At 49.0% G+C, this 23,470-nt stretch overlaps 1 protein-coding gene across 1 annotated transcript in view; it reads left to right on the top strand.

Annotated features, from left to right (window-relative positions):
• Positions 1–18,583, top strand: part of LOC147119248 (uncharacterized) — a 143,690-nt gene extending 125,107 nt beyond the window's left edge. The window contains 3 exon segments of the mRNA XM_085984055.1: positions 10,678–10,764; positions 12,418–13,067; positions 18,517–18,583. Coding sequence (XP_085840181.1) covers positions 10,678–10,764; positions 12,418–13,067; positions 18,517–18,583 — 804 coding nt within the window.
• The last annotated feature ends 4,887 nt before the right edge of the window (positions 18,584–23,470 follow it).

The raw sequence follows: 23,470 nt of genomic DNA, 5'->3' as shown, positions 1-23,470 counted from the left end.
GTTTTGAACAGTTTCGACGGAGGCTTCTAGGAAAAATTCGAAGCATCGCAGCCAGTGTGCGAACTTGGTAGATGAATCCACCTCTTGAGGGTCTAGTTCCAGGCGTGCTGGTTTGAGGATTTGCTCCATCGAAAAAAAAGTTTAGCTAATAAAATTGATGCACTATCAATTACTGAGAAAGACTGGAAGTTAAGAGAGTAACAAACAGGCTTTTATTAGCTAAAGAACGAAGGCATGCCTCTAGTGGTCGACCGGTCCTGAATGCCTGGGGAACTGCAGAGCAGCCGCCTTTATACCAGGGCATATGGGTGGAGCCAGGGGCGGAGCCAGCTGAGGCATGCACAGACAGGTACAACAATGGGCAAGAGTGAACAACAGTGAAGTGAACAACAGTGAAGTGAACAACAGTGGTTTACCACAACGTGGAGCTGCAAACCCAGATTAATGGTTTAAAAACACAGTTGAGGAAGATACTGACTGATGAGAATAAGGTAGTGGGTTCTGAGTTACATGAGGACCAGGCCATGACACTACACTTAAAAGAGCTTATAGCTGAGCTGGAAAAAAAGAGATTATAGCTGAGCTGGAAAAACATGCCAGAGCGGTAAATGCTCTCATCAGGGAGGATCAGAATGCGTCCGATCAGGCTGCGCAGAACGAAGCTTGTGTGCTATACGGGGCGTGGTTACCGGGCGAGGGCCGCAGTAATCTGGAGGATTTAAAGCAAGATTTAGTCCCCTCCTGGATCAGCAACAAGCACCTCGCAGCCCTCCACCCTTTTGAGAATACATTGAGTCCGTGCCAGCTCAGACTAGCTTCAGAGGCCTACCCAGTCCCAGTGGACTGTGGACGGTCTAATCACACCATTATGGGTATAGTGGTAAGAATGCCGGTGATGGGAAAGACAGCCAAACCCGCCCCGGTATACAGGGTGGAGAACATTGGAGTAATTCAGGGGGGTGCGCACATTCGCTACACGGGGGTCCCACCCTACGTCATTCGATGGGAGCCTGCAATGACGGGTACCGACCTCTCGGGGTGCCGGAGCTGGGGAGCACACATCATCCTGTGCCCCCAGCACTTGAATGCCCATTCAAAACCACAGTGCGGGTTCAGAACTGCTGGCGCGAACCCTATAAATTGCACCATGGAGGCAATGGCACAAGGCCATGTGCCCCCGCAGGTGGCATAGATAGGAGGTGGGACATACTGCGTCACCACTGCAGCGCCCCACTACCAACACGGACAGCACGGTTGGTGACAGCAGCTTCTGTTTCAAGCCCAGGGCAGAAGTTCAAGTGGCCCAAGAACGAATTGTCGCCATTCCTGAACCTTCCACTGTTCACATCACTGTGAAAGAGAATTTCACCGATTTGCAGCGTTTCATTGCACATTTTGGATATATCATTCCCCCTCTCCCTGAACACCTCACCAAGATATTAAAAGCCGTTGTTGTTTCACAGAAACACTTCTACACACTGGAGCAGAAGACTCTAGAGATAGGGGCAGACATATTGGATATAGTGACCCCACAGTGGTGGGACCTGTTCACTAATATAGAAGTCCCTTCCTGGATTAGGATAGCCTCCCACATTCTTGTAGTGTGCCAGGTTGTCATTGTAGTTTATTTGTTGTTTGTACATTGTAAAAAGGTCAAACACTCGCAAAAGTATGCGAATAGAGGGGAATGGAGGGAGCATTATGTGCGGGTAGAAGAAGAGACACCCATTTAGATTTTGCTGCTTTTTATAAAGTTAAAGTTTTCCCTTCCTCCTCTGTATTATTTTTGATATGTATTCACGTGTATCTTGAATTTTTCGTGTGTGTACTTTATTTTTATTATTGAAGTTTTATTAGATGTGATGTTATTACTAGAAAGTAATGTGTATGCACTTGGTGATGTAGGGGTATAAGGACCCCCTCCATGCCTGGAAGTAAGTTGTTAGATTTTTAACTCCAAGGTATTGCCGTCTATAGATGTTTGATGTACACTAGATTTTTTTGAAATGGGAAATGCATGTGTCATGGGGTCATAGATAGGTAAATACTGGGGATGGTTAGATTGTGGAAGGTCAGAAAATTTTGCTCACCCAGAATTATGATACTTCAAGCAAGTTACAGTATCATCAGGGGGGAGTGTAGGATTCGCAAAATTGGACTTTGTATTTGTGGTGAAATAAGTCTTATAAGTATATACCTTATTCTACCTGTGTATAGTTTCCTATTGTAATCTATTGTAACCCTGCTGTTTTCTTGGTTGGCCAGGAATGCTGATGTACTGTATACCACTCTGCTGTGCCATTGATTGTCCTGATCTGTTACTTCGCCCCTGGCTCCGCCTCCTAGTTCACTTCTGAGAAGCTGGTCAGAAGGCTAACATGTGTGTTCTGTTCTGTCCAGTTCTAAGCTATTAAAAGCCAACTGTTTGAGTTATAACTACCAGTCTCTGTAGCTATTTAAGGTATATCAATTTTAATAGCTTATTACTTCCAGGGATGGACAGACTCCTGAAGCCGGAGCGTCTAGACAGTGATCCACATTCGGCGGACGCATCGAAGAAATTCGCACATTGGCTCCGGTGTTTCGAACATTTCATTGCATCGCTCGATGATGGGGCCAACAAACTGGGCCTACTGACTAACCTAATAAGTCATCGGACTTACTCGCTAATCGAGGACACTTCTACATACGAGGATGCACTCGCGACTCTCGAGGCCCAATACCTGAAGCCTGTTAACGAGGTGTATGCCAGGCATCTCTTGGCTACCCGCAGGCAACTACCGGAGGAATCGCTGGATGATTTTCTACAGAATCTAAAGGCTCTGGCGAAGGACAGCAACTACAAGGCCGTGACGGCCATTTTGTACCAGGAAGAAGCGGTTCGCGATTCGTTTATATCGGGCCTTCGATCGAATTACATTAGGCAAAGGTTGCTTGAAAGGGACACTTTGGATCTAAAGACGGCCGTGGCTACAGCTCAATCGCTGGATGTGGCGCAGAAGAACTCCGAGACCTATGCGTCATGCCATGCGGCCCTCTCAGCCTCGTGCGTGCCGAGCGAGGAGGCGCCATCCTCTCCGCCTGGGCCTCGGACCAGCCCGACACCACGGGAGTCTCCACCCAGCCCCACCACTGCAGCGATGTCCCGCGGACCAAGATGCTACTTCTGCGGCCAGCTCAAGCACCCCAGACACCGATGTCCTGCGAAAGACGCCACATGTTTCAAGTGCAAGAAACGGGGACATTTCAGCAAGGTATGTAAGGGGAATCCCGTACCTGATACAGCCTCCGTGGCCCTACACGTGGTCCCAGAATTTGATACCGTCTCAGCGGCCGCCTACGGATCTACGATAGCCTCAGTCATGGTTGACCAGTCCAGACCGCATCCACTATCAAAGTCTATGATGGACGTTAAGGTAAACGGACACCCGACGAAGTGTTTAATCGATTGCGGGAGTACTGAGAGTTTTATTCACCCTAGCCTCATCAAACCGTACTCACTAAAGGTGTACCCTACCCGGAGCAAAATCGCGATGGCATCTAAGTCCCTCACTTCGGAGGTAATCGGTTTCTGTAAAGTAACACTGACTGTTAAGGGCACAGAGTATAAAGATTTTAAACTCCTTGTGTTGCCACAGCTCTGCGTGAAACTAATTCTAGGCCTAGATTTCCAGTGCCACCACGAGAGCGTCACACTTGCTTATGGCGGATCCCAGCCCCCACTCACAGTTTGCGGCCTCTCCACTTTAAAGATAAGCCCGCCATCCCTGTTTGTGAACCTCACCCCAAACTGTAGACCTATCGCGACCAAAAGTCGACGGTACTGTTCGGAAGATAAAAAATTTATAAAAGAAGAAGTAGGAAGGCTACAGCGGGAGGGTATCATCGAAAATAGTAATAGCCCGTGGCGTGCTCAGGTAGTGGTGGTTAAAACTAACGAAAAGAAACGGCTCGTGGTCGACTACAGCCAGACCATCAACATATATACGCAACTAGACGCTTATCCCTTGCCTCGCATCTCCGAGATGGTGAACCAGATTGCCCAGTATCGTGTGTTTTCCACTATTGACTTAAAGTCTGCCTATCACCAGCTCCCCATAAAAGTAGACGACCGTCCTTATACGGCTTTTGAAGCAAATGGGCGCCTGTACCAATTCCTTAGGGTACCCTTCGGGGTCACGAATGGAGTTTCCGTTTTCCAACGGGAAATGGACCGTATGGTAGATGAGAATACGTTGGAGGCAACATTTCCGTACCTGGACAATGTTACTATCTGTGGATGCGACCAACAGGAGCATGACTGGAATCTCACTAAATTTCTAGAGACTGCCCAAAAGCTAAACCTGACCTATAACGAGCACAAATGTACTTTCAACACCACTCGTCTGTGTATTCTCGGCTGTGTGGTAGAGAATGGGGTAATCGGGCCAGACCCTGAACGATTACGCCCGCTTAAAGAACTACCACTGCCACATAACTCTAAGGCCTTAAGAAGGTGTCTGGGATTCTTCTCTTATTATGCTCAGTGGGTGGCCAACTATTCGGACAAAGTCCGAGCCCTTATCAAGTCGACGTCCTTCCCTCTATCAGTAGAAGCGCAGGAGGCATTCACCAACATCAAACGGGACATTGAAAAGGCCGTGGTATGTGCTGTAGATGAGAGGATACCCTTCCAGGTAGAGAGCGATGCTTCTGATTTCGCGTTGGCTGCAACCCTCAACCAGGCCGGGAGACCGGTAGCCTTCTTTTCCCGTACACTACAGGGTCCTGAAGTCAGGCATTCTTCCGTTGAGAAGGAAGCACAAGCAATTATCGAGGCGGTCAGATATTGGAGACATTATCTCGCTGGCAAACGTTTCACACTCCTCACTGACCAGCGGTCTGTGGCCTTCATGTTTAACACGAAGCAGAGAGGCAAGATAAAAAATGACGAGATCCTAAGATGGCGGATAGAACTGTCCACTTACGACTACAATATTATGTACAGGCCGGGAGCACTCAACGAGCCACCCGATGCCCTATCTCGAGGGGTATGTGCCAGCCTTAGTACTGACAAGCTCCAAAGTCTCAACGACGCACTCTGCCACCCAGGAATCACCCGATTGAATCACTTCATCAAGTCTCGCAACTTACCCTACTCCATTGAGGAGGTCCGAACGATGACCAGAGCCTGCCGCATTTGTGCGGAATGCAAACCCCGCTCCTACAGGCCTGAACAAGCTCACCTCATCAAGGCAACTCGGCCATTCGAGCGCCTAAGCCTTGATTTCAAAGGTCCTCTCCCATCGGTTGATCGTAATGTCTATTTCCTCAATGTTATAGACGAATACTCTCGTTTCCCCTTTGCCATTCCCTGCCCGGACATGACCAGTGCTACGGTAATCAAAAGCCTCTGCAACTTATTCTGTCTGTTCGGTATGCCCAACTATATCCATAGCGACAGAGGGACGTCGTTTATGAGTGATGAATTACGCCGGTTCTTACTATCAAAAGGGATTGCTACTAGTAGAACCAGTAGCTACAACCCCCGGGGCAATGGGCAGGTTGAGAGGGAGAATGCGACAGTGTGGAAGGCAGTCATTCTGTCTTTAAAATCGAAAGGCCTACCGACCTCTCGCTGGCAGGAAGTTCTTCCCGATGTACTGCATTCCATAAGGTCTCTGCTGTGCACCGCAACAAATGCTACTCCTCATGAGAGGATGTTCGGTTTCCCCAGGAAATCTTCCTCCGGTATTTCACTACCCGGGTGGTTGATGTCCCCGGGCACTGTACTGCTACGAAAACATGTGAGAGGTCATAAGACTGATCCCCTAGTGGAGGAAGTACAGCTCCTCCATGCCAATCCTCAGTACGCATATATTCAATACCCTGATGGATGTGAGGATACTGTTTCAATAAAGGACCTGGCTCCGGCAGGAGAAGAGAGAGAGAGCGATGCTGCTAGCGAAGTCGCGGGTGTGGAGCACCGTGATGCGCCGCCTGTGGGGGTGGGATGCCCGGAGGTACAAGACGTACAAAACGTTGTTTTGGAAAACCCAGCAGACGCCGGGACGGCGGAGGAACCTGAGCAAGTCCCCCAAGAGGTTCCTCGGCCGACGCTACGTCGCTCACTACGAACTGTAAAACCCCCGGTCAGACTTAACTTATAGGAGGGGCGAATGTGGTGAAATAAGTCTTATAAGTATATACCTTATTCTACCTGTGTATAGTTTCCTATTGTAATCTATTGTAACCCTGCTGTTTTCTTGGTTGGCCAGGAATGCTGATGTACTGTATACCACTCTGCTGTGCCATTGATTGTCCTGATCTGTTACTTCGCCCCTGGCTCCGCCTCCTAGTTCACTTCTGAGAAGCTGGTCAGAAGGCTAACATGTGTGTTCTGTTCTGTCCAGTTCTAAGCTATTAAAAGCCAACTGTTTGAGTTATAACTACCAGTCTCTGTAGCTATTTAAGGTATATCAGTATTAATAAGGGTCAAATGGCAGAAGAGGCTGTGATTTTAAAGACTGTATTAAAAGAAGCCCAGAAAAAGGGGCCAACAAAATGGCCACCATACCATGTGACCAGCTTATTGGGACACTTTAAAATGGTTCCTGCGCAACCTCAGACAGATTTGTGGATTCAACCTACAGCAAGTTCTGGAAGCCGTTCCTGAGAGAACGAAACCAGACCCACACATATACATATGGATTAGATGCAGATCTAGTCAAGATCGGCCTGGAGACAGAGGCCATCAAAATGTTGACCCAGACAGAAGGGGACAATTTCATATTCATGAGAACAGGACCCAGGACTAGATAACGAGATCAGCAGGACATTAAAAACAATGAAGGTAATTCCAGACCAGAGATGGGCCTTTACCAGCCATTTAAGACATTTTAAAACATAATGGCCCAGTAATTCCTGTCACAACGCGTGAGTACGGATGGGGTACTCACGCGTGTGCCCGGAGGAATTGCCGGTTTTCAGCATGCACAGCGCATGTGCTGAAAACCGGCATTTCCTGTCTTCTGACCCAAGGGGTTAAGAGGCAGAACGCGCGCGACTGCACAGGCAGCGCGTGCGCAGTGTAATTCCTTTTTTTTTTCCCCAAAGTTGCGCGTGTGTAAAGGCCTCCGATCTTTACGCGTTGAAAAACCACACGTAAGTACTTAGTTTTTCAGGTAAGTGGTCTATTAATACAATTGAGAATTTTTTTTTCCACAGGTTTGTTATTTTTAAAGAATTTACAGTAAGGTAAGTTTAGTTTTAGCCCCGATTTTTTATATAATTTTTTTTTTCAAATTTTAAAATTATTGTTTAAAATAGTTTTTCAGAGTTCTCTATAGTTCATTTAAGTAGTGTAATGTTTTTTTAAATTTTCTTTCAGGTTTAAGTAGTGTTTTGGGGCCAGAGTTTTCATGAGTTTGACAGCTCTTACTGTCAAACTCATGAATGAACTTTTGCAACCTCCCATTGGTTGCCCTGTGCTCATGTGATCCCAGCCGGCTCATCGCACTAAGTACGCCGCTGGGTCATGCACGCACAGCGCGGCAGGACCTCAAGCAGGCCAGTCAGAGGAAATGCAATGCAGGCCAGAATTAATATGTCAGCGCACCGGGTAAGTGCACATCGGGGGCTTGCACACGCGGCAAGCTCCCGATCCTAATTTCAGGGCCAATAACTACCCCACTGTGCTCCCAGCCCGCCAAAAGTAAAACAAAGACTAACCTGATTTTGGGCGGGAGACGGAAGCTTCTGGAAGAAAAGTATATCTGGAAGACTTTTCGGCAGTTGGGGCAAGCTAGAGCGGGCAGCTGGTAGCTTGAGCTCAGATGGAAGACACACTCAGAAGAAGAAGCAGGCACTCGCAGGAGGAAGAAGAAAGCCATCATCGAGAAGGCCGTCTCGAAGCCGGCGTGCCGCCCCGGGAAAACACATCGGGAGATCATCGACCATTCCCGGAACGAGAGGCCATCGACCCAACTTGGGAGAAGAGACATAAAAATAAAGTTCCCAAGAGAAGAAACCTTCCAGCCACCCCGGCTCGGGAGAAGAGAGAAAAGGAAACTGAAGAAGCGATGGGATCCAGCCCAAGGCTCCTCTAACCAGGATCGAGCCGATGATTCTCGACCCCGCAGATATCCAGACCCGCCGGTGTCCAGCCGCCCCCGACCCCCACCTCAGGAGAGAGGTGTGGCGCAGCTCGTAGGGGCTCCACTTTCCACGTGGAGACGAAATGCCTGAAAGGACCAAACACAGACTCGATTTCAAAACCTTGCACTGCCTAGTGGGATTGGTGAGCATGTTTCTGGCCCTTCACAATCAGATCTAGATAGGTTTAATAAGGGGGTGGATTTAAGGGTACAATTAACATGAGTTGTTGTCCCTCGATGTTCCGTGTGTTTCCTTATTTCATGATGATCTTTGTAGAGTATAAGATGCCTGTATTTGCTTTAGTTAGTACTGTGTCGTTATGATTTATTTGTGTGTTTTTCCCTCCCATGTACTCTCTTATCTGCTTGCATTTGATTTGATATTTTTCCTTATGCAATAAAATTTCATTTTGTTTCATCAAACTTGGTCCACAAGAGTTTTCTCTACATTGTAGTTCCTGCGCCTAAGTCCAGAGTACAGAATCTAAGGGGCAAGTGGGTCGAACCACTCAAGGTTTTACTGTGCAAGAGAGAGGCGCCTCCAGAGAGAGAAACCTGAGGGAAATCTCTTGAGGAAAACCCCTTACAGATATGGAAAGGTGTTGACATTTTCAAGGGTGTTATTATCAATCTTTATAGAGGGCGGAGTTGCAAGCTGATTACGTGGTGGCTGGTGGAGCACCTGGGTTTTCTTTATGTTCATGGTGAGGCCCAGAAGTTTATAGGCTCTGGAAAAAGCATTCAAGGTGTTTTGTAGATCATGCTCTGAAAGAGCTGTGATGGCGTTATCATCTGCATACTGTAACTCCATAATGGTAGTGATGGAGACTTTGCTCTTGGCCTTAAGCCTATTGAGATTGAAAAGTCGGCCATCAGTACGGTAAAGGATTTGAATTCCGGTGGGCAGATCATTGCCGATGAGATGGAGGATAACTGAGATAAACACTGCAAAAAGGGTTGGAGCAATGATGCAGCCATTTTACTCCTATCTCAACTGTAAAGGGCTCTGAAATAGAACCGCTGCTGCTGAGAACTGCTGCGGACATGTTATCATGTAGCAGCCTCGGGACTAAGATGAATTTATCGGGCCAACCAAGCTTAGACAAGATATGCCATAAAGTCTGGCGGTGGACGGTGTCAAAAGCTTTAGTTAAGTCTATGAAAGCTATGAATAGTGGTTGCTTTTGCTCACGGCATTTCTCCTGTAATTGACGTGCTGTGAAGATCATATCAGCTGTTCCTCTGGATGGTCGGAAACCACACTGCGACTCCGGAAGCACCTCCTCAGATAACGGCAAAAGTCTGTTAGCAAGGACACGGGCAAGCACTTTTCCTGTGGAAGAAAGAAGGGAGATACCTCGGTAGTTACAACACACCGACTTTTCCCTCTTTTTAAAGATAGTAACAATCAAAGCGTCTCTGAGATCTTGTGGAATTTCTTCCTGCTGCCATATTTTTAGGAGGAAGGCATGTATGTGTGTCAGGAGCTCAGGGCCACCTTTTTTAAGGATTTCTGCTGGAATCCCATCTGAGCCGGCAGCTTTGTTGTTTTTCATAGACCTGATGGCATTCTGCACTTCTACAATGCTTGGGGGTGCCCCCATTTCCTTCCTTTCTGGTCTCTGCGGTAATTGATTGATGGACTCCAGATCTGCGCTACTGTGTCGGTTGAGCAGTTCTTGAAAATGCGCCCTCCATCTTGTGTCAACTGCCTCCTTGTCATTGAACAGAATTAAACCATCCTTAGAGCGTAAGGGGTTTAAGCCACGGTAGCTTGGTCCGAAAACTGCCTTGGTGGCACTGAAGAAGCCTCTGGAGTCCCCAGTATCAGCCATACGTTGTATTTCTAGGGACTTTTGAGACCACCAGTTGTTCTTCATCTCCCTTATTCTCTGCTGGACATCTGCCTTAACTCTGGCATAAGCATCTCTTTTGGCCTTGCTGCTGATGTTGTTTTGCCAGGCGCAGAAAGCTTTCCTTTTCCTTTCTATGAGCTGTTCAATTTCTGAGTCGTTCTCATCAAACCAGTCCTGATGTTTTCTGGACTTGAAACCGAGTATGTTCTGGGAGGTGTTGAGGATAGTGGCTTTCAGCAGTTCCCAATGTTCTCCAGTATCATGTGGGTATTCCTTTGGAAGACTTTGCCTGATGGAATCCTGAAAGCACTGCTGTATGGCAGTGTCCTCAAGACATTCAATGTTTAATTTTGGCAGGAACTGCTTCTTCTGAGCACATATCTTGGGCTTTAGTTTGAGGGACATAGTTGCTCGGATAAGGCGATGATCTATCCAGCAGTCATCAGTGCTGAACATGGCCCTAGCGACCAGAACATCACAACGATCCCTTGCCCGTACAATGACATAGTCAATGAGATGCCACAATTTTGAGCGGGAGTGCCTCCAGGAGGTTTTGCACTTGTTTTTTTGTCGGAAGAAAGTGTTTGTGATTATGAGGTTGTGCTCGGCACATTTAGTGAGAAGTAGTAGTCTGTTTGAGTTGGACTATCCGATGCCCACTTTTTTCCTATGATGCCTTTCCATAGTTGATAATCCCGACCAACCCTGGCATTGAAGTCCCCAAGAAGAATGTCTTTATCATCTTTTGGGATACCAGACAAGGTTTTATCCAGGTCAGCATAGAAGATCTCCTTTACTTCATCTAGCAAAATTCGATAGACTCTGGAACAGTACCCATGGATTGGAGGGTAGCTAATGTTACCCCACTATTCAAAAAAAGGTGGTAGATAGGAAATGGGGAATTACAGACCGGTAAACCTGACATTGGTAGTGGGGAAAATGCTAGAGTCCATTATAAAAGATGTAATAGCAGAGCACTTGGAAAACAGTGACACGATCGGACAAAGTCAACATGGATTTACAAAAGGTAAATCATGCTTGACTAATCTACTGGAATTTTTTGAGGCTGTAACTGGTAAAATAGATAAGGGAGAACCAGTGGATGTGGTGTATTTGGATTTTCAGAAGGCTTATAAAATTCTAACAGGACTAGACAGACTCGATGCAGGAAGGATGTTCCCGATGGCCGGGGAGTCCAGAACCAGGGGGCACAGTTAAAGGATAAGGGGTAAGCCATTTAGGACAGAGATGAGGAGGAATTTCTTCACCCAGAGAGTAGTGAACCTGTGGAATTCTCTACCACAGAAGGCAGTAGAGGTCAATTCATTAAATATATTCAAGGAGGAGTTAGATATATTTCTTAAGGCTAAATGGATCAAGGGATATGGAGAGAAAGCAGGGACATGGTACTAATTTTGGATGATCAGCCATGATCACATTGAATGGCGGAGCAGGCTCGAGGGGCCGAATGGCCTAATCCTGCTCCTATCTTCTATGTTTATGATGAAGTGTCATCGACCTGAAACGTTAACTCTGTTTCTGTCTCTCTCCACAGATGCTGCCTGACCTGCTGAGTATTTCCAGCAGTTTCTGTTATTATTAAAGAAACGAGGGAGTGATTGCTGACAGGAAGAATGTTGGGTCGTCCTGCGCATGCGCACCTCCCAGGCCGCTGAGGTGAAACACCGACTCGCCCCCACCTGAGCCGCGCATGCGTACCAGATGTTGCAGCTCCGCATGCGCGACCGATGTTCCAACCGCGGGGTTTTGTGTGCTGAGCATGCGCGTTGCGGACCGATCGGGACGGGCGATTGTGGAGCAGGAGGGAGAACGCGGGGGCCATGAGGCGCATGCGCGGGACTCAGTCAACAGAGCACTTTCTGGAGCGTCGGGGCTTGTGGGTATTACAGCCACCATTACTGCTGATCCTTTCAACCAACCTGTGCAGCAGCTGGGGCCTGAAAATCAGCTTCACTGCCAGTAGGTTGGGAAAGCGGAAAATTAAACAACAGTTTGCCTGTGATCCTTTTCTGAACTCATTTTACAGGGTTATAGAAGTGGAGCAGTTACAGGCGGGCAGCTCAGACCAAACATCATGTCAAGATCTGACAGAGTCACTCGATTCATCAGGACCTGAATATCATCGGCCTTTGCACATGGAAGGAGAAAGCAGCGATGACAAACTGCACACGTGTTCAGTGTGTGGACGCGCATTCAGCCGATTGCTTGACCTGGCGAGACACGTGCACCGTCACACCGGGGAGAAACCAGGTAGAGGTGCAGACGGCGGGAAGGGATTCAGTTCCCCATCTGCATTGGAAGTTCAACGGCGCAGTCACACCAGGGACATTCCGTTCACCTACGCCGTGTGTGGAAAGGGATTTGTTTGTTCATCCCACCTGCAAATACATCAGCGAGTTCACACTGGGGAGAGACCATTTCAGTGTTCTGACTGTGGGAAGAGCTTTAAAAGCTCCGGGGAGCTGAAGAGACACCAAAACCTACACACTGGAGAGAGACCGTTCACCTGCCCCGTGTGTGGGAAGGGATTCGCTCAGCCGTCCAACCTGTTGGTACATCAGCGAGTTCACACTGACGAGAGACCATTTCAGTGTTCTGACTGTGGGAAGAGCTTTAAAAGCCCCAGGGATCTGAAGGAACACCAGCGAGCTCACGCTGATGAGAGACCATTCACCTGCTCCGTGTGTGGGAAGGGATTCGCTCAGCTCTCCAACCAGCTGGTACATCAGCGAGTTCACACTGATGAGAGACCATTTCAGTGTTCTGACTGTGGGAAGAGCTTTAAAAGCCCCGGGGAACTGAAGGGACACCAGCTTGTTCACATTGATGAGAGACCATTTCAGTGTTCTGACTGTGGGAAGAGCTTTAAAAGCCCCGGGGAACTGAAGGGACACCAGCGAGCTCACACTGAAGAGAGACCCTTTAAATGTTCTGACTGTGGGAAGAGCTTTGAAAGCTCCTGGGAGCTGAAGAGACACTAATGAGTTCACACTGGGGAGAGGCCGTTCACCTGCTCCGTGTGTGGGAAGGGATTCACTGAATCATCCGACCTGCTGTCACACCAGCTTGTTCACACTGACGAGAGACCCGTTAAATGTTCTGACTGTGGGAAGAACTTTAAAAGCTCTAAGAACCTTAAGAGACACCAGCGTCTTCACACTGATCACAGAATCTAACAGCACAGAAGGTGGTGATTCGGCCCATCTTGTCTGTGCCGGCTCTTTGAAAGAGCTGTCCAATTTAGCCCCAAACCCCAGCTTTATCCCCAGAACTCTGCAAACTAGTCCTCTTCAAGTACACGTCCAATTACCATTTGAAAGTTCCTGTGGAACCTGATTCCAGCATCCTTTCAGATGGTGCGTTCCAGATCTTAAAAGCCCTCTGTGTGAAAACAATTCTCCTCATTCCCCTCTAGTTCTTTTAGCAACTATTTTAAATCTGTGACCTTTGGTTACCGACCCACTTGCCAGAGTGAACAGTTTCTCCCTACTTGCTCGATCAAAACCCCTCATCATTTTGAACACCTCTATTAGGTCTCCTCTTAACCTTCTCTGCTCTAAGGGGAACAATCCCAGCTTCTCCAATCTCTCCACATAACTGAAGTCCCTCATCCCTGGTACCATCCTGGTCAACCTCCTCTGTACCCTCTCCAAGGCCTTGACATCCTTCCTAAAGTGTGGTGCCCAGAACTGTACACAAGACTCCAGCTGAGGCCAAAACCCTGCAGCTGTACAAAACCCTGGTTAGCCCACACCTGGAGTACTGTGAGCAGTTCTGGGCACCACACCTTAGGAAGGATATATTGGCCTTGGAGGGAGTGCAGCGTAGGTTTACCAGAATGATACCCGGACTTCAAGGGTTAAGTTACGGGGAGAGATTACACAAATTAGGGTTGTATTCCCTGGAATTTAGAAGATTAAGGGGTGATCTGATCGAAGTTTTCAGGATATTAAGGGGAACAGATAGGGTAGATAGAGAGAAACTATTTCCGCTGGTTAGGGATTCTAGGACTGGGGGCATAGTCTAAAAATTAGAGCCAGACCTTTCAGGAGTGAAATTAGGAAACACTTCTACACACAAAGGGTGGTAGAAGTTTGGAACTCTCTTCCGTAAACGGCAATTGATGTGAGATCAATTGTTAATTTTAAATCTGAGACTGATAGGTTTTTGTTACCCAAAGGTATTAAGGGATATGGGCCAAAGGCGGGTGTATGGAGTCAGGTCGCAGATCAGCCATGATCTCATTGAATGGCGGAACAGGCTCGAGGGGCTGAATGGCCTCCTCCTGTCCTATGTTCCAAACTAGTGATTTGTAAAGGTTTAGTGTAACTTCCTTGTTTTTGTATTCAATGGCCCTATTTACAAAGCCAAGTATCCCATACGCTTTCTGAACCGCCTCACCAACTTGCCGTGGCACTTTCAAAGATTTGTGAATATGGATCCCCAGGTCCCTCTGCTCTTGCACCCCCTTAAAATAGTCGCATTTAGATTATACGGCCTCTCCCTGTTGTTTCTCCCAAAGTGCATCACTTCACACTTATCCTCATTTAATTTCATCTGCCTTGTGCCTGCTCATTTCACAGTCTGTGTCTGTCCTCCTGAAGTCTGCTACGACTATACTCACTATTTCAGCCCTTTAATTCCCTGTGCTTCTATTTTCCGAGTAAGTCTCTTGTGTGGTACTTTATCAAATGCCTTTAGAAAGTCCATATATACAACATCTGCTGCACTACCTTCATCAACCCTCTGTTACTTCATCAAAGAACTCAATCAGGTTTGTCAGACAGGATTTACCTTTAACAAATCCATACTGGCTGCCCCTTATTAACCCATGCTTCTCCAAGTGAGAATTAATTTTGTCCTTGACAATGGTCTCTAGTCGTTCACCCATGACTGACATTAGACTGATTGGCCTGTAGTTACCAGGTTTATCCCTCTCCCCTTTTTTGAACAGGGTGTAACATTTGCAATCCTCCAGTCCTCTGGCACCACTCCCATATATCTGAGGAAGATTGAAAGATTGTGGTCAGAACTTCTGCTATCTCCACCCTAGCTTCCCTCAGCAATCTAGGATGCTTCCCATCTGGACCGGGTGACTTGTTAACTTTGAGTGATGACAACCTATTTAGCACCGCCTTTCTATCTATTTTTATCCAATTTCTCTACTCTCCCCTCCTCTACTGCGACATTAACTTCATCCTCTTCTTTTGTGAGGACAGATGCTAAGTACTCATTCAGTACCTCAGCCACGCCCTCTGCCTCCGTATGATGAGCTCCTATTTGGTCCCTAATTGGCCCCACCATTCCTTTAACTATCCTTTCACTTTTGATATGTTTATAGAAGATTTTTGGGTTCTCTTTTATGTTACCCGCTAAACTTTTTTCATAATGTCTCTTTGCCCTTCTTACATTCTGTTTCAATTTCCCCCGCACTCTCTGTATTCTGCCTGGTTTTTGACGGTATTCTGTACCTGACATTTGTTGCAAACCTCCTTTTTCTGTTTTATTCTAACCTCGATATCCTTTGTCATCGGGAGTTCTAGCTTTGGATGCCCCATCTTTCCTCCTTATAGGAATATGCTTGGTTTGTACCCGAACGATCTCAGCCTTGAAGGCCTGCCATTGGTCATTCACTGTTTTCCTGGACAATCTTTGTTTCCAGTCCACCTGTGCTCGATCCCTTCCCAAATCACTGCAATTGGCTCTCTTCCAGCTGGGTGTTTTCAACGTTGATTTTTCTTTGTCCCTTTCCATAACTACTTTAAACCTACTGATATTGTGATCACCGTTAACCAGATCCCTCCTGCCCCAGAACCAATTAGAGACCCTTTAAATGTTTTGACTGTGCAAAGAGGTTTCAGAGTTCATCCAACCTGCTGAGTCACCAGCGAGTTCACACAGATCTTCAAAGAAAGGAAGATGTTTTAGAAAGGCTGGCGGCACTAAAAGTTCACAGCCATCTCAGAGTAGTGACCCTTTAGTTACAATCTCGCAGAACAAGGAGAATCACTGTCCCTTTAACTACCACAAATCCCTGTGTGGAGGAGAGGGGGAGATACAGTCTGTCCCAGTAACTGTTGCAGAACAGAATTAACAACCCTGTCCCATAAGGGCTTGACCCTCCCCCACTCTCTGCTTTTCCTCAAGTGTCTCATCCTTAAAATTCTCATCCTTGTTTTCAAATCCCTCCATGGCCTCGCCCCTCCCTATCCCTGTAATCTCTTCCAGCCCCTACAACCCCCCGAGATATCTGCGCTCCTCTAATTCCGGCCTCTTGAGCATCCCTGATTTTAATCGCTCCACCATTGGCGGCCGTGCCTTCAGTTGCCTGGGCCCTAAGCTCTGGAATTCCTTCCCTAAACCTCTCCATCTCTCTACCTCTCTCTCCTTCTTTAAGATGCTCCTTAAAACCTACCTCTTTGACCAAGCTTTTGGTCATCTGCCCGAATATCTCCTTATGTGGCTCGGTGTCAATTTTTGTTTTATAATGATCCTGTGAAGAGCCTTGGGACGTTTTACTACATTAAAGGCGCTTTATAAATACAAGTGGTTGTTGTTGTTTCCTGAAACTAATAACAAATTCCCCAGAGGGAAAGAAACTTGTACTTTTACTCCCAAATATTAAAAAGTTTATTCTTCAGAAGCATCCAGGTTTATTTGCTTTTATTGATGAATTTAAAAAGTCTCTATTAAAACCTGAGCCAGTGTGTTGTGAGACAAAGAGCCTTGTGTCCAATAAGGGGAATAAAGGCCCACAGCCTCCCCTGGCCCTGAACAAGGGACTGGAGAAACTCTCTGCCCTGCGGATCAGACAATCAGCCGGCGCTAGTCCCGCCCCTCAGGCTCCCCGATTGGTTGGAGGACCCGCCGCTGGCTCGCTCCTCCAGACCCGCCCCGCTCGCTCCCTATTGGTCGAAAGCTGCCGTCAATCTGGCTGCGGGCCCGGGTCACGTGTCCCTCGACGACTTTACGAAGAAAGCCTCGCGCGGTAGCCGGGTGGAGCTGCAGGTCGGCGGGGTCGGGAGATTAATAAACTGCGGGTAGGCCGCGCCGCAGGGTTTATAAAGTTGGAGAACAGCCTCAGGCCCGAATGAGATCCAGTGGCCAAAAGTGTTCCGCCGGATGGCAGCGGTGAGGCTTTTACTTGGCAACAGGCCCGGGTTACGCGCTGCCATCTTGGTGGAGGAAAGACAGACCGGTTCCACCTGCAGCAGGGCGCATGCGCGGCCATCTTGGCCAGGAACAGAGAGTGGGCGGGGCTTCAGGGTCCCAGTGACCAGGAGAGACAATCATTGACTCATTGATTTTATTCTCACTCTGCACACAGCGGGTGTAGAACTGAACCCAACCAGAGTAGAGGGAGGGGGAAACTGGGAGTGGAGGAAAGAAATGTTGGAGATGGTGCGATGGGTTTGGATTTCAGCACAGGGAGGAGGGAGTGTGTGTGGGACGGGGATTTACAGCTTTGGGGGAACAAGAGAGGAAAGAATGTTCCATAGAAACTAGAATTGTCTGTTCTGAATTTATATCCTGCACTTACAGTGATGACTTTTGTAAACTCCTTTTACAGGGTATTAGAAGGGGAGGATTTACAGACGGGAAACTCAAACCAAACATCACATCAAGATTTGACAGAGTCACTCAATTCATCAGGACCTGAATATCATCGGCCTTTTTCTCTGTTCTGTCTGTGGGAAAAGATTTCAAACATCAGTGTGACTGGAAAAGCACTGAGACACACAGACCCAAGTGAGTGTGTTCTATTGCCCTGACTGTGGAAAGAGCTTTAACCAGTTACACAGCCTGAAAAAACATCGCACCATTCACAGCGGGGAGAAACCGCGTTCTGTGTGTGGACGAGGCTTCAACCGATCATCCAACCTGGAGGGACACAAGGACACCCGCACCACGAAGAAACTGTGGAAATGTGGGGAGTGTAGAAAGGGATTCCGATGCCCGTTCCACCTGGAAACTCATCGACACAGTGACACCAGGGAGAGGCCGTTCACCTGCTCCGCGTGTGGGAAGGGATTCACTCACTCACCCTACCTGATCAGACATCAGCGAGTTCACACTGGAGAGAAACCGTTCTCCTGCTCTGTGTGTGGAAATGGATTCACTCATTCAACCACACTGCTGAGACACCAGCGAGTTCACACTGGGGAGAGGCCATTCACCTGCTCCGTGTGTGGAAATGGATTCACTCATTCAACCACACTGCTGAGACACCAGCGAGTTCACACTGGGGAGAGGCCATTCACCTGCTCCGTGTGTGGAAATGGATTCACTCATTCAACCACACTGCTGAGACACCAGCGAGTTCACACTGGGGAGAGGCCATTCACCTGCTCCGTGTGTGGGAAGAGATTCACTCAGTCATCCCACCTGCGGAAACACCAGCTTGTTCACTCTGATAAGAGACCTTTTAAATGTTCTAAGTGTGAGCTGAGCTTTAAAAGTGCAAGTGGTCTGCTGTGTCACCAACGCACTCACACCGGGGAGAGGCCGTTCACCTGCTCCGAGTGTTTGAAGGGATTCACGAATTCATCCATCCTGCTGACACACCAGTGAGTTCACTCTGATGAGAGACCTTTTAAATGCTCGGAACGCGGGAAGTGCTATAAAAGTTCTGGGGAACTGATGCGCCATCAACGTGTTCACACTGACGAGAGACCTTTTAAATGTTCTGACTGTGAGAAGAGCTTTAAAAGCAAAAGGAAACTGATACAACATGAATGCACTCACACTGGGGATTGGCCATTCACCTGTTCCGTATGTGGGAAGGGATTCACTCAGTCATCCACCCTGCTGAGACACCAGCTAGTTCACAAGTCACTGCAGGGGTTGGATTCTGCTGGTTTGCTGCTGTTAATCACATCCAGGACTGAACCATGTTCATTCTGACAGTTGGGGTTTATTTCTGATGAGGCTAATGACCACTATAACTGGGCTGGAGTTTAATATTCTGGATATGTGTCAAATAAATCAGCTTTGTTTTCAATGCATTTTTGTAGATTTTTGTCTTCTCACCTGACTGTTTAGCATCACCTGGCTGGAGCTCAGAAAGGACAATCTGGGGGAGGATCGTACGGCGGGAACAGAACTTCAGCCTGGACACAGTCCTTCAGGGTCACACAGAGGGGCAAACGGCACTTTGGTCTTCCTCGTCTCTCTTCACTGACAGCAAATTCCCCGTGCGGGTTAATCTTGAGGCCTGTGAGAAACGTGTCCCAGCCGCTCTCTTCCATGGTTCAGAGCTCCTAGACATGGAGCAGAAGGCTCCTTTACAACTGTGTTTAGAGTCAGGAAGAACGGCGAATGCTGGAACTGTGCTGTCAAATCAGAGATTGGGGTCAAAGTGCGATCAGTTCCTGACTGAAAGTGAAACGTATGAGCGCCTCATGACTCTTCGGCTCACCCCAGCCCGGAACCAGTGTGCTTCGGTCATCAGTGCGTACGCCCCAACACTGACACCCTAGCCCGGAACCAGTGTGCTACGGTCATCAGTGCGTACGCCCCAACACTGACACCCTAGCCCGGAACCAGTGTGCTTCGGTCATCAGTGCGTACGCCCCAACACTGACACCCTAGCCCAGAACCAGTGTGCTACGGTCATCAGTGCGTACACCCCAACACTGACACCCTAGCCCGGAACCAGTGTGCTACGGTCATCAGTGCGTACACCCCAACACTGGCACCCTAGCCCGGAACCAGTGTGCTATGGTCATCAGTGCGTACACCCCAACACTGACACCCTAGCCCGGAACCAGTGTGCTATGGTCATCAGTGCGTACACCCCAACACTGACACCCTAACCCGGAACCAGTGTGCTACGGTCATCAGTGCGTACACCCCAACACTGACACCCTAGCCCGGAACCAGTGTGCTACGGTCATCAGTGCGTACACCCCAACACTGACACCCTAGCCCGGAACCAGTGTGCTACGGTCATCAGTGCGTACACCCCAACACTGGCACCCTAGCCCAGAACCAGTGCGTACACCCCAACACTGACACCCTAGCCCAGAACCAGTGTGCTACGGTCATCAGTGCGTACACCCCAACACTGACACCCTAGCCCGGAACCAGTGTACTACGGTCATCAGTGCGTACGCCCCAACAGTGACACCCTAGCCCAGAACCAGTGTGCTACGGTCATCAGTGCGTACGCCCCAACAGTGACACCCTAGCCCAGAACCAGTGTGCTACGATCATCAGTGCGTACACCCCAACACTGACACCCTAGCCCAGAACCAGTGTGCTACGGTCATCAGTGCGTACACCCCAACACTGACACCCTAGCCCAGAACCAGTGTGCTACGGTCATCAGTGCGTACACCCCAACACTGACACCATAGCCCAGAACCAGTGTGCTACGGTCATCAGTGCGTACGCCCCAACACTGACACCCTAGCCCAGAACCAGTGTGCTACGGTCATCAGTGCGTACACCCCAACACTGACACCCTAGCCCGGAACCAGTGTGCTACGGTCATCAGTGCGTACACCCCAACACTGACACCCTAGCCCAGAACCAGTGTGCTACGGTCATCAGTGCGTACACCCCAACACTGACACCCTAGCCTGGAACCAGTGTGCTACGGTCATCAGTGCGTACGCCCGAACACTGGAAGCCACAGACGAGACCAAAGAGGAATTCTACTCCAGCCTCGAACAATCCCTGTCCCGAGTCCCAACGGGCGACAAGCTGATCCTCCTTGGCGACTTTACCGCCAGAGTTAGAAAGGACACAGACCTCTGGGGAGGTGTGATCGGCAGAGAGGGGGTAGGGAAAGCCAACTCCAACGGTACCCTCCTCCTGACAAAATGCTTAGAACATGGCCTTGTCATAACCAACACCTTGTTCCGGCAGAGAGACAAGTACAAGGCTTCATGGCAGCACCCTCGCTCCAAGCAGTGGCATCTGCTGGACTACGTCATCGTCCGAGCGAGGGACCACAAGGATATCCGCATCACCTGCGCCATGACAGGAGCTGACGACTGCTGGAAAAACCACCGCCTAATCCGCTCTGTCATCTCCATCAATGTAGCCCCAAAACAGCAGCGGCAACAGAAACAATGCCGCAGGAAAATCAACGCTGGAGCACTCAAAGACCCGGCTAAGAAAGCCCTATTCAGCCTGCGCCTCACAACCAACCTGACGACTCCCAGTGATGCAGAGACACAGAGTGTCCACAGCGCCTGGTCTGCACTCACGGCCTCCATAATCAGCACCTGTGAAGAGACGCTCGGTCACTCGACCAGGAAACACCAAGACTGGTTTGACAAGAACGATCAGGAGATCCAGGAGCTAATCTGCAAGCGCAAGGCATTCCTGATCTGGAAACAGCAACACAACTCAAGAGTAAGAAAGCAGCTCTACAGACGCCTGAAGGCCGAGATCCAACAAAAAACTCGCGACCTAAAGAACAGGTGGTGGGTGGAGAAAGCGCAGGAGATCCAGCAGCTAGCCGACAACCACATGGAGTCTTTAGCGCAGTCAAGACCGCCTACAGCTCAAGCACCCAAGGTCCTACCCCACTGTGGGCCAAGAACGGAGAGGTACTCATCAAGGACAGGGTGCGCAGTCATTGCCCACTGGAAGGAGCACTTCGAAGATCTCCTTAACCGAGACTCCGTCTTCGACGAGAGTGTCTTCAACTACATCCCGCAGCATGCTACCCGCCACCATCTCAGCACAACCCCAGCCTGGCATGAGGTTGAAAAGGCCATCCGACAACTGAAGAACAATAAGACCTCAGGAGCAGATGGAATCCCTGCTGAGGCACTAAAGCATGGCGGAGAAGCACTACTGGTGCGAATTCATGAACTCATTTCTCTTCTCTGGAAGGAGGAGAGCATGACAGGGGATCTCAGACACTGTAATTATGACCATCTTCAAGAAAGGTGACAAGTCCGATTGCGGTAATTACAGAGGAGTTTCTCTGCTGTCTGCCACAGGGAAAGTCATCACAAGAATCCTCCTCAATCGCCTTCTCCCAGTGGCTGAAGAGCTCCTCCCAGAGTCGCAATGCGGATTCCGCCCACTAGGGGGCACAATGGAAATGATCTTCACCGCGCGCCAATGACAAGAGAAATACAAGGAACAGCACCAACCACTGTACATGGCCTTCTTTGACCTCACAAAGGCCTTGACACTGTCAACCGTGAGGGATTATGGAATGTCCTCCTCAAATTCGGCTGCCTTCAAAAGTTTGTCACCATCCTCCGCCTGCTTCACGACGACATGCAAGCCATGATCCTGACAAACGGTTCAGCCACAGACCCAATTCATGTACGGACCGGGGTCAAGCAAGGCCGTGTCATCGCACCAACGCTCTTCTCAATCTTCCTTGCGACAATGCTCCATCTCACCCTCAGGAAGCTCCCCGCTGGAGTGGAGCTAATTTACAAAACAAATGGGAAACTGTTCAACCTCCGTTGCCTCCAGTCCAGATCCAAGGTCGTCCCATCCTCTCTCGTCGAATTACAGTATGCAGACGATGCTTGCGTCTGCGCACACTTGGAGGTCGAACTCCAAACCATCGTTAACACCTTCACTGAAGCGTATGAGGGCATGGGCCTTACACTAAACATCCGTAAAACAAAGGTCCTCTACCAACCTGCCTCTGTCACACAGTACTTCCCCCTGATTATCAAAATCCATGAGAAGGCCTTGGACAAGGTGGACCACTTTCCATACCTCGGGAGCCTACTGTCAACAAGGGCAGACGTCGATGACGAAGTCCAACACCGCCTGCAGTGTGCCAGTGCAGCCTTCGGTCGCCTGAGGAAGAGAGTTTTTGAAGACCAGGACCTCAAACCCAGCACCAAGCTCATGGTCTACAGAGCAGCAGTGATACCCGCCCTGCTGTATGCCTCAGAGACATAGACCATGTACAGCAGGCACCTCAAAGCACTGGAGAGGTACCACCAACGCTGCCTCCGCAAGATTCTGCAAATCCATTGGCAGGATAGGCGCACCAACATCAGTGTTCTCGCTCAGGCCAACATCCCCAGCATCGAAGATTTGACCACGCCTGATCAGCTCCGATAGACGGGTCACATCGTCCGCATCCCCGATACGAGACTCCCAAAACAAGTGCTCTACTCGGAGCTCCGACACGGCAAGAGAGCCCCAGGTGGGCAGAGGAAACGCTTCAAGGACACCCTCAAAGCCTCCTTGAAAAAGTGCAACATCCCCACCGACACCTGGGAATCCCTGGCCCAAAACCGCACAAAGTGGAGGAGAAGCATCCGGGAAGGCGCCGAACACCTCGAGTCTCTTCACCGGGAGCAAGCAGAAGCCAAGCGCAGGCAGCACAAGGAGCACACGTCAACCCAATACCCCACCCACCTGCCCCTTCAACCACTGTCTGCCCCACCTGTGACAGACTGTAGGTCCCGCATGGACTCATCAGTCACCTGAGAACTAATTTTTAATGCGGAAGCAAGTCAT

The sequence above is a fragment of the Somniosus microcephalus genome, chromosome 4, assembly GCF_052327205.1.
Source record: "Somniosus microcephalus isolate GS21.2 chromosome 4, FLI_Smic_1.0, whole genome shotgun sequence".
Lineage (NCBI taxonomy): Eukaryota > Metazoa > Chordata > Chondrichthyes > Squaliformes > Somniosidae > Somniosus > Somniosus microcephalus.
Note: the sequence above shows the minus strand (reverse complement) of the source record. Positions and strands in the feature narration are given on the sequence as shown.